The 13,811-nt window shown below is 35.2% G+C and overlaps 2 protein-coding genes across 2 annotated transcripts in view; both read right to left on the bottom strand.

Annotated features, from left to right (window-relative positions):
- The window catches only part of LOC106066266 (prion-like-(Q/N-rich) domain-bearing protein 25), a 39,205-nt gene extending 37,989 nt beyond the window's left edge, over nt 1–1,216 (bottom strand). The window contains exon 1 of the mRNA XM_056032132.1: nt 1,088–1,216. Within this exon, the coding sequence (XP_055888107.1) occupies nt 1,088–1,138 (51 nt within the window). The 5' untranslated portion in view covers nt 1,139–1,216. The remainder of the gene's footprint in view (nt 1–1,087) is intronic.
- Nucleotides 1,217–3,922: 2,706 nt separating this feature from the next.
- LOC106058584 (uncharacterized) overlaps nt 3,923–13,811 on the bottom strand; it is a 26,395-nt gene continuing 16,506 nt past the window's right edge. Inside the window, exons 7-12 of the mRNA XM_056033687.1 lie at nt 13,798–13,811; nt 10,183–10,308; nt 8,362–8,490; nt 7,329–7,452; nt 5,488–5,558; nt 3,923–4,618 (exon numbers count right to left, since the gene is read on the bottom strand). The exon at nt 13,798–13,811 is cut by the window's right edge and continues 103 nt beyond it. Of these exons, the coding sequence (XP_055889662.1) occupies nt 4,341–4,618; nt 5,488–5,558; nt 7,329–7,452; nt 8,362–8,490; nt 10,183–10,308; nt 13,798–13,811 (742 nt within the window). The 3' untranslated portion in view covers nt 3,923–4,340. The remainder of the gene's footprint in view (nt 4,619–5,487; nt 5,559–7,328; nt 7,453–8,361; nt 8,491–10,182; nt 10,309–13,797) is intronic.

Genomic DNA, 13,811 nt, shown 5'->3' with positions numbered 1-13,811 from the left:
GCAGACTTGAATTATTTCGGTTAAGGATGTTGGAAACTTTATTTCAATGGAAACTAAGAGGAAATGGCTTTACCCCATAGATTCGCGTAAATACATTGATAGCCCATTCTGTTTATAATCCGCAAAAAAACGGCAGTGCATTATTTCTAAACTTTGAAAACTAAAGATCATCAGACAGAAATGATCAATTTTTCTAGATTCGAGGCTACGTCCCTTAAAGCTTGAAAAGGGTTACGTATGTAGAAGTCTATATATATATATATTTGTCTGTGGTCTGGTCATTATTGGATAAGAATTTGTTACCGTTTTCCAGTCTAGGTATAACAAATATAAGTCTGTGTGTATCAACTAACAGCAAATAACCATGTTAGTGTTAGTAGAAATCGATAAAGCTAATATATTTAGTCCTTAATTTGTTTATGGACATATTAGCCCCAAGTTTTATCATAAGACATAACCGTATAACTTTTTACTAAATGATACATAAATATCATAAAGTCTGTAGGCTGAACACTGTCAAACTTCGGATTAAAAAAATTTGATGTTATTAAATTACAGAATACGGGTTTGTAAAAATAGATTAGAAAGAATGATTGAACATGATATTGCAGAAAACGCCAACTTTGCATTACACAAGAACACGAAGCAGAGATTCGAACTCTGTACTGTGATCTCAACAATATAGAGTGCATATTTACGTCAATACTAGTACACTATTTGAATGCAGTCTGTAGAAACATTCATAACAAGTAGGCCTACACATCGTTTGATCTTAATTGAAATTGAACTTTCGATAAAAGAAACTAAATGAAAAAAAAACAAAACGAAAGGAGAAGAGAAAATGTTTTCATATATTTATATATATTTATGTAAACGTAAATGATGGAAGTAATTTAAACATTCAGCTACTCAGAACTCAAAGTATACCTTGCATAGCATGATCATTAAATGACTAAGTAGGTACCGAGCACGTTTTGTGACGTGGTCACTCTCAAGTCTTAGGCTTTAATTAGAATTAATATATTAGCAGGAATTGAAATAGTGTCAATGCACATATACCCATAATTTTTTATTCAATCATGTTTACCTTCAGAGCACATATTACAATAAATAAACCTTTGCATATCATCAACTCCATTCCTCTGCTAGTCCCAGGAAAAAGATTTACTTCCTTCCACCAAAAAACACATAGTGTTTGTTTGGCTTGTACAATGCAGAGAGAAAAATAATTGGGGCTTGTGTGTGTATGGAGGAGGGAGGGGTGGGGAAACATGGGGGCAGGGGAGGTAAGTTCAACTCTGCATTATAGAAGCATTATCTTTGACTACTGAAGCGTATTGTATTTCTCATGTTATACCTGTATGGGTGTCTCGTTTGTGTCAGATATTCGTTCATTCAGTTACACGGTGACCAAAACGTTTTAAAGCAGGCCCTGTAAACGATAGATGTGTGTACATTATATATTATTACGAAATGCGGCATTCTCTAGATAGATAAGGATCGAGACGCTCGATTCCTGGAAAACAAAGGACTACACGATTACCATTTGGCATAGCTTGAAGTACCACCAGCAGAGGCGTAGTGAGCAAAATGTGCGCCCGGGGAAAGAAATTTTATTTAAGCTTCCTCCCTCTTATTTTCCATGAGCATCACATAGAAATAAAGGCTTATAAATAATAAGCATTTAATAATAGTATTAATCTTAAAACATATTACCTAACTAAAATATTAACAATATTTGTTTTGCGCCTTTCTCGGTGTTGCACCCATCTAAGGGTGGCGCCCGGGGCATCGTGACTCCTCGCACCACTCACTACGCCTCTGAACAGCAGTATTATAGAAACTACTGTTAAAAAAGATCTACATTAGAATGTAGAAACTATTTCACAAATTTTGCAAATAACGCCAGACATTCTATAAAATGTCTTGAAATTTGCACTTAGTAGGTTACCAAATGTATTGATATATATATATAGTGAGAATTTGAGAGAGGCTATTTTAAATATACAATGTATATTTATTAGAAAAATAATCGAAATCTCAAAATTTGAGATATTTTTTAATAGTATTTAATAATTTTGTTAACAAAATATAGAAAAAAAATACAATAAAAATACATATACAAAAATCTGGTGGTTAAGTAAAAATACATGACGATTAGGCTGCTAGAAACCTCGCAAACTAGACTTTTAAGTAAACTCATCTTCACGATGTTGCTGGCTGTCTGATAAAAAAAAAAGGTGCTCACTTATGAAGCAGTCAATCTTTGTGTTTAATTTTCTAAAAAGAAAAATATTAAAAATATTAATTTTTTTTTAAATGTTCAAGGTTTCACCCTACGCCCACCCTCCATGAAGTTGTGACTATAAAATGGAAGGTTTTGTAAAAATATGATAAATGTTTATTTCTGTTTTCCTTATATATTATCACAATCTATTATCATTTTTTTTTGTGGGGATGAAAGTAAATACATTGACACTACGTGAGAGTAAAGCGACAAATGAAAGTTAGAGTAAAAAAAAAAACACATTCTCTTTGAGTTTCGTATTTTCTTTTACAATATCTCTATTTCTTGGAGGGTGGAAACCTTCTGAGTATGTGGGGGGAAATCCAGAAGGGCGAAGCGTGCAATGTCTGCCTCTAACTCCTGTAGTGTTTCATTCGTGTTCTGTTGTCTGGTCTTCAAATTGATAGCTGTTAGCTCTCTGACATTTTACATTCAGCTCTGGTGCTCCTGATTTCAGTACTTAAACGACAAGAGCTGCGTTTTAGTACAAGCCTTTGGCGATACTCTGTAGAAGGACCATACTATATTTATTCTAAAGTTTCATAAAAATGATCTAAAACATTGCCAGAGTAATAGCACGTTAGAATACTTGTATATTTAATGTCGATTTTATTCTTATGTTTACCTAGTACGCCTATTTTTTAAAAGTTTTTATTTTTTATTTTTTAATTTGTTAAGACTTTTATTTATTTTATGGAATGGCCACACAGCCCGTATATCATTGTAATATATATATACTGTTTTAAATACGGCCTTTAGTCTTTGGCTTGTTATCACCGAGATTCAAACTCGATACATCTCGGTTAGGAAACCCATCTATAATACTCAGCCACCACTCTCCCATAGAGCACTTAATTTGGTGAATAATATTCTGAAACATTATTAACTAACACAATGCAATATATTTCAAAATGCAATTGAAGTTTTCACATGAAAAAAAAATTTGGAAAATGACTTCTTCAGTGTCTCTATAACTTCACAGTGCTTATGGGTCTCACTTATAATGCGAAATCATTGAACGAAACCAATGTTTATTAAAACCATCTACACACACAAACACTCTATCACATAAAAAAGAAATAATGAGTTTATTAACGGCTACAGTTCAGTTTTAAATGACATAAATAGAGTGTATCTTTCAGTGTGCTGTCGGCTGCGTTCTCTTCCAGAGCTAAGGGATGTATATGGCAAGTTTTATCAAGATTAGTCAAATTGTTTAGATTTCTATGCGGGGGACAAAACACACACACATACACACAAGCCATTATATATGGCTCTGAGACATGGACACTATACAGAAAGCAACTAAGACTACTTGAGCGCTTGAGGGAAATACTGCATTCCTTACTAATCTTCGGACTCGAAGGCAAGCCTTATTATTATTATTATTATTACATATAACTATAAATACATATTAAGTCAGTTACAAATTAGAAACTTAATTATGTTACATAAAGCTGAATTATAAATTTATATTTATATTCATTTGTAGAAGTAGAATAAGTAAGGAACATATAGTTGGGTACAAGATTTCTTATTTCAACTAAGCTTATGTTTTCACTAGTATCTGCCACATTATGCTTGTTCTTAAAGCTAATTTATTTCCACCAAATATATGCATATGGTATATCTGTGTAACAAATGAAAACATATATGAACGTGTTTATTGAAACGACCAGATGGTTACATCCGTAGAAGTTGGGGTCAATCGGGGATTTCCTTAGTGACGCGAAAGTACATGAAAAACTTGGAACGGAAATAGAGACAGACACCGAACAGGGAGACATATTGCAGCAGTGCTAAGAAGAACATTTTTTTTTTTTAAGATCTGACAACAGTGGATTATACTGTTCTTGTTCTGATAAAATTATCTATTATTTGAACGAGACATTATTCTATTATTTCTGTTGAAAGTGTTTATATTTAGAACTCGCGACTACAAAAAACATAATGTCAAGTCTGTAGACTCACAGCCTTCTCAACAGAAGTGACAACACTTCTCAACAACAGTAGGTCCAAGTCATTCCTGACATGAGCGAACAATTCCCTACAGTTAATTTGTTTCATATATAATTCCATCCTCATCTTTTGAGTCTGGCTCAAAACTTGTATTTATAAAAGTAGGTGTAGATGAAGCTTCGGGCTGCTTGACACCGAGTGCATTCTTCGGTGGCACTGGCGGCCTAGCAGGTACCACAGGTTTGTTTTCTAAAGCGTCAGCTGCAGGAACAGCAGGCTGCGCCGTGTTCGTTGTTTGGATAGTCAATGTAGTCTGACCAGAAGTTGTTGCATTTTGTTCTTCTTTATTACCATTTTGTAATGAATCTTGAGCTGAAAATAATTATTGATTCATTCAGTAACAAAACAAAAATAGTATTACATTTTCATTATTAATATCTTACTGATACAGAATAAAGAGTCTAGATGCATAATAAAGGAATAAAACAGTACAAACGATCTGAACTGAAAGTCCATGGAAGGTTGAAACAATGGAATAAAGAAAAGTAATTTAGAAGATGTTCACACATTTTTTTTGAGGCGCGTTGGTAAAGCTCTTGGCTTCTAAATAGCGGGTCCCGGGTTCGAATCCTGGTAAAGACTGAGATTTTTTATTTCTGGATCTTTATCTATAAGCGCCTCTGAATCCATCCAGCTCTAATAGGTACCTGACATTAGTTGGGGAAATGTAAAGGCTGTTGGTCGTTGTGCTGGCCACATGACACCCTTATTAACCTCAGGCCACAGGAACAGAGAAACAGTACTTTTTAAAAACATTTATCATCGTTAATATGAGTTATACAAGTTTTAACTATTTATATAGTGATAACCAAAACATGGGGCGTGTTAAATCACGCAGCTTTGAAACCGATAAATATTGGGTCCGAAATCTCGTTGAAGTTTGGGAAGTTGAATTTTGGGATTCTTAGGACGCTCCTCAGTCCGCCCATCTCTACTAGCTGCCTAACATTGGTTTGACGTTGTGCTGGTCACTCCAAACTTACAGGAACCAACGGCCATAGAAACAGGTGGACTAAACATCATCTGCCCTATGTATCGCAAGGTAATGGGTACTCCTTTTTATAATATACGTATATATATATATATATATATATATATATATATATATATTTAATATATATGCACTAACATTAAAAACATAATACTTAAATAAAAGCAACGACAATCAAATACATTTATACCTGGTCTTGGAGGGCAAGTTCTGTAATCATTACTTCTTGCTTCTGTGGCTTCTCTGATTACAATACCTCCTCTACAAAAGGATTAATACAAACATCACATAATATATTATGTAGCTTCTATACGTGTAGTTCTAGATCAATGATACCCAAAATACAACCTAAGGGCCAGATACGGCCCGCTGGCCAGATCATGTCCGCTAGAGATTCTATTTGGACCGTCGAAACGTCGGCACAAAGTGAAGGAAATTACTCTCCCTAAAAATGATTGAAAAAATATCTTTACCTAAGCTATGGCCCTTATTCTTTCATTTACTTTATTTAACCTTGGTTAGGCCAATAATAGAATATGCATCCTCCGTTTGGGACCCCTCAACTCAAGATAACATTAAGAAACAGGAACAGACACAAAATAGAGCAGTGAGATTCAAAACAAACAAATATTCACACTTAACCAGAGTAACACCTTTAGTAAAATCACTAAATTTACAAAGCCTTCAGGACAGAAGACTCAAAAGTAAAGAAGCAATTATACATAAAACACTGAACCATAATCTTCAAATACAAAAACAAAATTTAATAAAATACTCAGAAAGACACAAAGATGAAGGCACATTCCTCGTCCCATATGCTAGGACAAATTTGTACAAATACTCCTTCTTCCCTAGTGCTATTAGAGCATGGAATGGGTTGCCTGAGCTAGCCAGGAAAACCAGTGACTTGGCAGAATTTAAGTCATTGGTTAATATGCATGACTAAATGCATGACGCGTAGGACGTAATCATCTTCTTTTTTGAAGTAACGTCTGTATTATATAAGATAAGATAAGAAGAAGATTATATGATTGGTACCATGACCTTCAATATTTGTGCGTTATGAGATGGGACTCGGAATGGAGAATCTGCCAGGAAAATTGAACGTCTTAAGGAACCTGATAATACGCAAACATGTTTGTTTTGTAATGAATGTGTAGCGATTTAAACAACAACAACATAAAAACCGCATGATGAAACAAATATGGCGACATTCTTGCTTTGAGCCGCGAATAAAATCTTTTTAAACAACAGGTACTAGATCCAGAGTTTTCTAATCAAATAGTTTCAGGTTGATTCATTTCCTTTGGTATATTTTCAAATAGTTTCAAGCAGTACTTTTTTGTTTAAAAAAAGTACATGCCGATACTCAGTGATGGATTGTCTAAGTTTTCACTACTAATAAATTAATAATAAACGTTAAAATACAAGAAAAGTAATAATTTTGTTTACCGACATCTAAAAAGGTGCCGGTACGCCGTACCGGTGCGTACCGTCACACAAAAACAATGGTTTCATGTTAATTTCATTTCCCTTTTGTATCTTTTTGTGGCCGCGAGTGTTGGAAATTAAACTGACCCGCAGGACGAGTATTGGAAATTAAACTGGCCCGCGAGTGTTGGAAATTAAAATGGCCCGCAGGACGAGTATTGGAAATTAAACTGGCCCGCAGGACGAGTGTTGGAAATTAAACTGGCACGCAGGACGAGTATTGGAAATTAAACTTGCCCGCAGGACGAGTATTGGAAATTAAACTGGCCCGCGGGACGAGTGTTGGAAATTAAACTGGCCCGCGGGACGAGTATTGGAAATTAAACTGGCCCGCGGGACGAGTGTTGGAAATTAAACTGGCCCGCAGGACGAGTGTTGGAAATTAACTGGCCCGCAGGACGAGTGTTGGAAATTAAACTGGCCCGCAGGACGAGTATTGGAAATTAAACTGGCCCGCAAGACGAGTGTTGGAAATTAAACTGGCCCGCAGAACGAGTAAGTCTGGACCTCACTGGCGTATATCAATCTATATTATCTCACCTATACGGTGCAGATCTCTTTTGATTTCTCAAGCATAAGATGATCACCGAGACGACAGCTACTATGGCAACAGCCCAACCGACTGCAGCGACAACAACCAAGGCCATAAATGTTTTCTTGTCAACTGTTTCCGGTAAACAACAACAAAAGATTAATACTATTTATAAAATATGTTTAATTTTGTTTATCAAGCTAATTTTAGTGAACAAAACAAGTGTAAAGAAAAAAAAAAGATACACATAACCACCAATTTTAAAATTAACATTAGACGATTAAGAACATTAAAGATAAAACTTTCTTTAATTGCAAAGCTCAGCGAAACAATCATGCTACAATTTCTCCAGTGCCTATGATCCTCTGAGCTGAAGGAGAATGCTAGTGCTTATTAATATCTACCAGCATCCTGCTGGAAGCTCATGAATATTATGTAGTCCTAGCAAATATGATACTGAAACTACAATTTATGACGACTTGGGCATTATAGCTATAACTAATATTAATATTTTGTGCAAAGTTATTTGAAAATTATTTTTAATTATATTAAATATAGGTACAGAGCGTGTGGCGTATGCACAGTTAATATTTCTAGCTCATAATTAATTAAAATACATCATAGTACATATATAGAATTCAACATGATTTTCAATGTAGAAAAATTATTTGTTCACATTTTATGAGTTTCAGCTATTACATTTGTAATATAGATTTCTACTCTTGACGAAAACAAAGTTTTGAACCCAGGTCTATCTTTACGACAGTTCGAAACACACACCAGTCTTCCAAGAATCCATCCGGTTCATCCTGAGCTTCATTTTTTTTCAAAAATTTTAGTACATCTTTTTATTTGTATATTCTTTTTGGATGCGGTGGGCGTGTGGGTGTTGAACGGAATTTTTAATAGACCTGCCTGTTCTTAAAGACTCAAAGCTAACACAAATTAAAATACCTTAAGTAAAAAAAAAGTATTTAAAAAAAAAAAAGATTGATTAATTATTGAAAAAACAACAACAACAACAACGTCAAGTGCACTTACTACTCTCTGAAGTGCACGCCTGTTGACACGTGTACATGGTAGTGTTCAGTGTCTGACGTCTGCACACAAAGTCACGTGATGCACACATGTCTTCTATGGTCGGGTCACACAGTTCTCCCACATTTAATGCTAAATTTTAGAAGTCAACATTTTTTTTCTTAGAATTGACAGAACAGTTTTTTTGTTTGTTAAATATTTAGACGTTACTTTCCTTGAGAGTTAAAAAAAAATAGTTAGAAATGTTAAAAAGTAGGAATTTCACAGCCTGAGTTTATTTAACCCAATGCATGACGCGCAGGACGTCATCATCTTCTTTTTTTTTTAAAGTAAAGTCTGTATTCTATCAGATAACATAAAATTTTTATTGTAGATTTTCATACAAGTCAGAAAAATACTATAAATAGCTCACCGGTGTCTCCAGTGTACAAGATAGAGGACGTGTGGATAAGTTTTTTTTTTTTTTTAAATTATTTTTACTTTTTATTTTTTAAGCTCTTCCATTTCTAACACAAAACAATTATAATAAAAAGGAAGTTTTAAACTTTCAATCTAAAAACTTAATTGAAATCAAAATGGTCAATTACATAGCGGTAACAACGAAGGATTTAGTATGCCAATTAACCGCCCCCGAAAATAAACAATAGAAGTGTTGAACAGTAACACTCAATACGCTCTCATCAGACACCCAAGGGCCTAGAAGGAACTGCTTCGCTACTATCGCTTTCTCTGTCTTCCCCTTCTTCTTCTTTCGGATACTGCTTTCTGATGGTACGTTCTTGCGAGCCCCGAAGACCCTTTGATGTGGCCATAGAGTTGAGTTTATGTTTTTGGACAGTTGTCATCATTGAGTCAAATTACTGTATTAATCTATGAATCATTTTTTATATCTCTTCATTTGTTACCACCCAAAGAACAAGACTGTTTCACAGAAATGTGAGAACCCCCAGTGGTGAGAGATGGTTCCATCAAGAATGTGAGACCCTCACTTAAATGTGAAACAACACAGAGAGTTCCACTGTGAATCTGCCCAAACCATTGAATCGCCAAGTAAAATTTGTCTATGATTCGAGTCCTTATCCAAATAATTGCCGCTACAACCTAAGAGAGCGGAAATCAAATTCCAATTACAGGATTTAAATGACTTGTGTATTTTATAAACAGTTTGGTGTCAATCTGTATTGCAGATGTGTTTAGATGTTTCTATCTGATATCTAAGACTGTATAATTTAAACGAGAGAGAGAGAGAGGAAAGAGAGGAGAGAGAGGGAGAGAGAGAGAAAGAGAGAGAGAGAGAGAGGAGGACATTTCACAGACCTGCCGGTCGACAAAATACTGGACTGTGGCTTGAGATGACTCACTAGCATTTCAAGCCCTAGATAATGGGCCTGAACAAAGATCCAGGCGATGCCAACCAGTGCGCCCACACCTACAGTTTCACTGTTTCCCAGTCTTTATTGTTATTTGATTTGGTGTCTGTGTGTGTGTGTGTGTGTGTGTGTGGTGGGGGGATGGCAGTTAAGTAGCTGCGATTTTGATTTATAAAGACTAAGGTCCGTGCAACTGAATGACCACATCTCTTCCCCTATATATCATCTTGCTGTTACACCATTGAAACACATTCAATACACGCATTCCATCGCTTGGTCATCATATACATGTTTAGGCAATTAGTTACCGCACTTAAAGACATGTTCGAATATCTAGATTGAGCATGTAAAGCTCGTGTAAAACTTGTATTGAATAATACGATGTTACTATTAAACAAATTAGAAACTTTAAAAAACATCTAAATAATTTAAGCATAAAACTTAAGTGACTTACTCTGTTTGCAAGTCATTGAAGATTTATCATAATACTGGGAGTCCTGACATCTACAATAGGATCCAGAACAAACTAAGCTCTGGGCGCAGACGTCTTGACCATAACAAAGAGCACCAGCTGACAGTCCTACAAAAATTTTAAGACTAAACATTATTTTAGAATTGTCTCATTCAGTGCAGCTTTAAATCTTATCAGGCACAAAGCAACTCTAGATTATTATTATAAAGAAAATTGGTTTCCCGTAGACTAAAATATTCATAAACCATATAAAACTTCTTCAAATGGGTCATCTGTAAAAAAAAAAAAAAGACTTCTAAAAACGAAAAAAATTTGCAAAAGAAAAATGTTTGTTTTGTTTTTGTTTTATTTTTGCACTAAATTTGATCATTGTTAGTCTAGTTTTTGAGATTTAACTGGATGGACTGACAAACAGACTACACAGGAAATTCAAAATATAAACCCAGTAAAAATCTCAATACATCAATACTGTTTTTCAAACTTTGACTAGAATGGCATCTTCCCCTTCCTCTGTGCAAATACAACCCATGTTTTATCTATACAAACTCTGCTAACATACGGAATAACTTGTTGGCAAGGCAACATTTCATCTAAATAGTTGCATGGCCTAGAAAAACTTTATTAAAAGAGCATCGAAAATCACACGCACATTACCATATTTAAGGGAACCTTTTTCAACAGATATGTCTAAATAAAAATCGCAAAAATCTTGGAAGGCAACAGCCACCCGCACCATCATAACTACGTCATGTCGTCGCGAAGTGGGCGACTACTGTCAATCAAGTCAAGAACAGAGCGGTACAAAAAACTCGTTCGTACCTTACTCGGTCAGACTATATCAACGCCACTCATTGATCAGAAGACATGATAAGGACCAAGATGCCTGTGTAGCCGCTGAATGAACTCTTTATGTGTTGTGTCTGTTTTATTTATGTGAATGTTTCTGTTGTGCTTTTTTTATATGAGAAAAGAGTCCTTGTAATCACAACAACTTTCCATAAGGATCAATAAAGCAGTCTTAGTCTTAGTCTTAATCACAGGCTGCCTGGTCGTGCGGTTTGCGCGCTGGACTGTCGTTCGGACTTATCGACTGTTCCAGGTTCAAACCCTGCCCGCTCCCATTTCCCGTCGTCCTACAGGATGTTTAAACTAGAATGTAGATCATCTTCAACAAGAAACATTTGAAACAAGTTAAACATTTTAGTTAAGGGGCGTCCTAGTGGTAAAGCACTAAGCTGATGGGGGCTAAGTTTGAATCCAAGAGAAAACCAAGATTTGGATTCTCGAAATATTTAAAAAGATGTCAAGTCCGGATAACAGACATAGTTTTGGCGGGTTTTCAATGTGCTGTTAAAATAAGCCTCGTAAAACTTCGGTTAAAATATGGTTAATTATCGCAGTTTCATGTGGCCGAATTAACCAGCTTGGCATTCCAATAGATTATAGCACAACTAAATTCAGGAATGAAATTGAGAACACTTATCTGCATACAACCAAAAAGAATTAGTTTACAAGCTTAAAAAGTAGTGAATGAATGCGACTGTTTAACCAAAGAGTTCCAACTACGAGCGTAATATTATAACATACCAACTTTCTTCTGAAGTAGATTGTACGCTCTTTATGTAAATAATTCTTAAGACACATGGGAATGCAGGGGAAAGTGGCTTTTAGGTTGTGTGGACTGTCTAAACGTCTGTCAGTTCGTCATGTTTAGAGAGTAAGAATTCAATTATTATATGTATAGTTTTAGAAGTTGTATAGAACAAGGTTTATAGGCAGTGTTTATTGTTACAAAGCTTATATCAACTCTCTGTCTGGTAAAAAGTTTGTACACTTTATTTCTCCAATACCCAAACTGAGATCAAGCTGAAATTTACATAATTATTTATTTTTCCTGACAAAACAAGAATTAATAAAAAAAAATAATAACAAATCAGTTAATTAATTATTGGAAATTATTTATTTTGTTTGGTATATTAAACAAAGGGAAAGAATTTGTACTTGGCTGTAGTGTTGGTGTAAGAGGAATTAGTTCCCTTTATAGGTCGTCATCTCAGTCTTATTGTACACAACATGAAAATATAGGACGAGACTATACAGACAATTGATAACAATATCATTCATTGGCCTCCTTCAGTCGTAGAACGACTATGGTTCATCTCAGAGCACACTTCCTCATGTGGCTGTGGAGCCCTAATTTGGAGTGACACTCCCGTCCACAGATAGCGCAGGTTAAGGTGGCTTTTGCTTCGGTGGTAGAGGAGCTGGCAATATGATCTTTCATATTCATAGGTTTTCCACTAGTATAATGGTTACCGTGTTAGCCTGAGAAGGCTTGAGCCACGAGTTCAAATTCCGGTCGTTCCACCTGTTTCTAATAATTTTTTATAAATGCTTTTGTATTGTTAGTCTAGATCTATTACACATTATTTACATCTCTGATCCAAACTAGTTGATACAACTATGTTTAATATAAGCTTTTTAAAAAAAGTTTTTAAAACATATTTGCTTGTTTACTCTTTTGCTTGGTCACGGCTCCTTGACCTTTTGCCCTTCATCCATGACGTATCTCCGCACCTCGTGATATCACTGCCTTTTAAAAGAAATTTCCATCCTACTAAAGAATTGATTGTATACTGTTATTTTTAGATGTAGCTTTATTACTTATTGTTATAATTATCATCATATTACGCGTTGCTGTATATTGTTTTTTTTTAACTTTGACTGCCTTTGTAGCACTTGTGCTTTGTGGTAAAATAAAATCGTTAAATTGTAGTTAAATTGTAAGCAACACATTTGCCCAGCACGATCTTCGGAGCAAAATACTTAGGAACGTGATTGTTCATAGCTTGAAGCTGAAAATTCTGAAACATGACTTCTATTGGCGTTGCTCCAAACAGCTGACTCATGAGTGGAACCTCCCGGGGCCGCCTACGAGTTTGTGTTTACATAAACTCTCTTTCTAAATTTGTTTGTTATATTTCTATTATGTTATTAGTTATAGTTATGTGACACTTTGCAGCAAGAGGAAAAAAAAGGTTGGATTAGCTCCTCCCACAAAACGAAAATGAAAAAAAAAAGAACTTTGACCTTAAGACGTGCGCTTCCCATCTAGCTCAACACAACAAATTGTGTGCCTCCTAAACTGAACAAAAAAAATTGCTTGCTTCATTACAAGTTTCGTACAAAACTTTGAGACTAATTTGTACTGGCAGTACACAGTTTTCAACGCGAAATGTTCGCAACCATAATTATTTACCTATATATCTAGATTTAAAAAGAACTCTTTTCAGACATTTTGATCTATAGGGCAGATCATCTGTTTCTGCGGGCCACGGTTAACGAGGGTGTCATGTGGCCAGCACAACGACACATTGCAATTACTTTTTCCTATACTAATGTCAGGTACTCATATTACCTGGTTGGACTTAAAGGCGCCCTAGAGTTCCCAAAATTAAAAATACCAGTCTTTACTGAGATTCGAACAAGAGACCCCCAGTTTGGTAGCTAAGCATTTTACCACTCAGCCACCGAGCCTCCAGATCTAGATTTTTTCATGCTGAAAGAAATTTTAACCGCATTTAGAAAGATACTTACTACTTTTGCAAGTT

Source organism: Biomphalaria glabrata, chromosome 6, assembly GCF_947242115.1.
Source record: "Biomphalaria glabrata chromosome 6, xgBioGlab47.1, whole genome shotgun sequence".
Taxonomy (NCBI): Eukaryota; Metazoa; Mollusca; class Gastropoda; family Planorbidae; genus Biomphalaria; species Biomphalaria glabrata.
The sequence above is the reverse complement of the archived record's forward strand: the minus strand, read 5'-3'. Positions and strand labels throughout refer to the sequence as shown.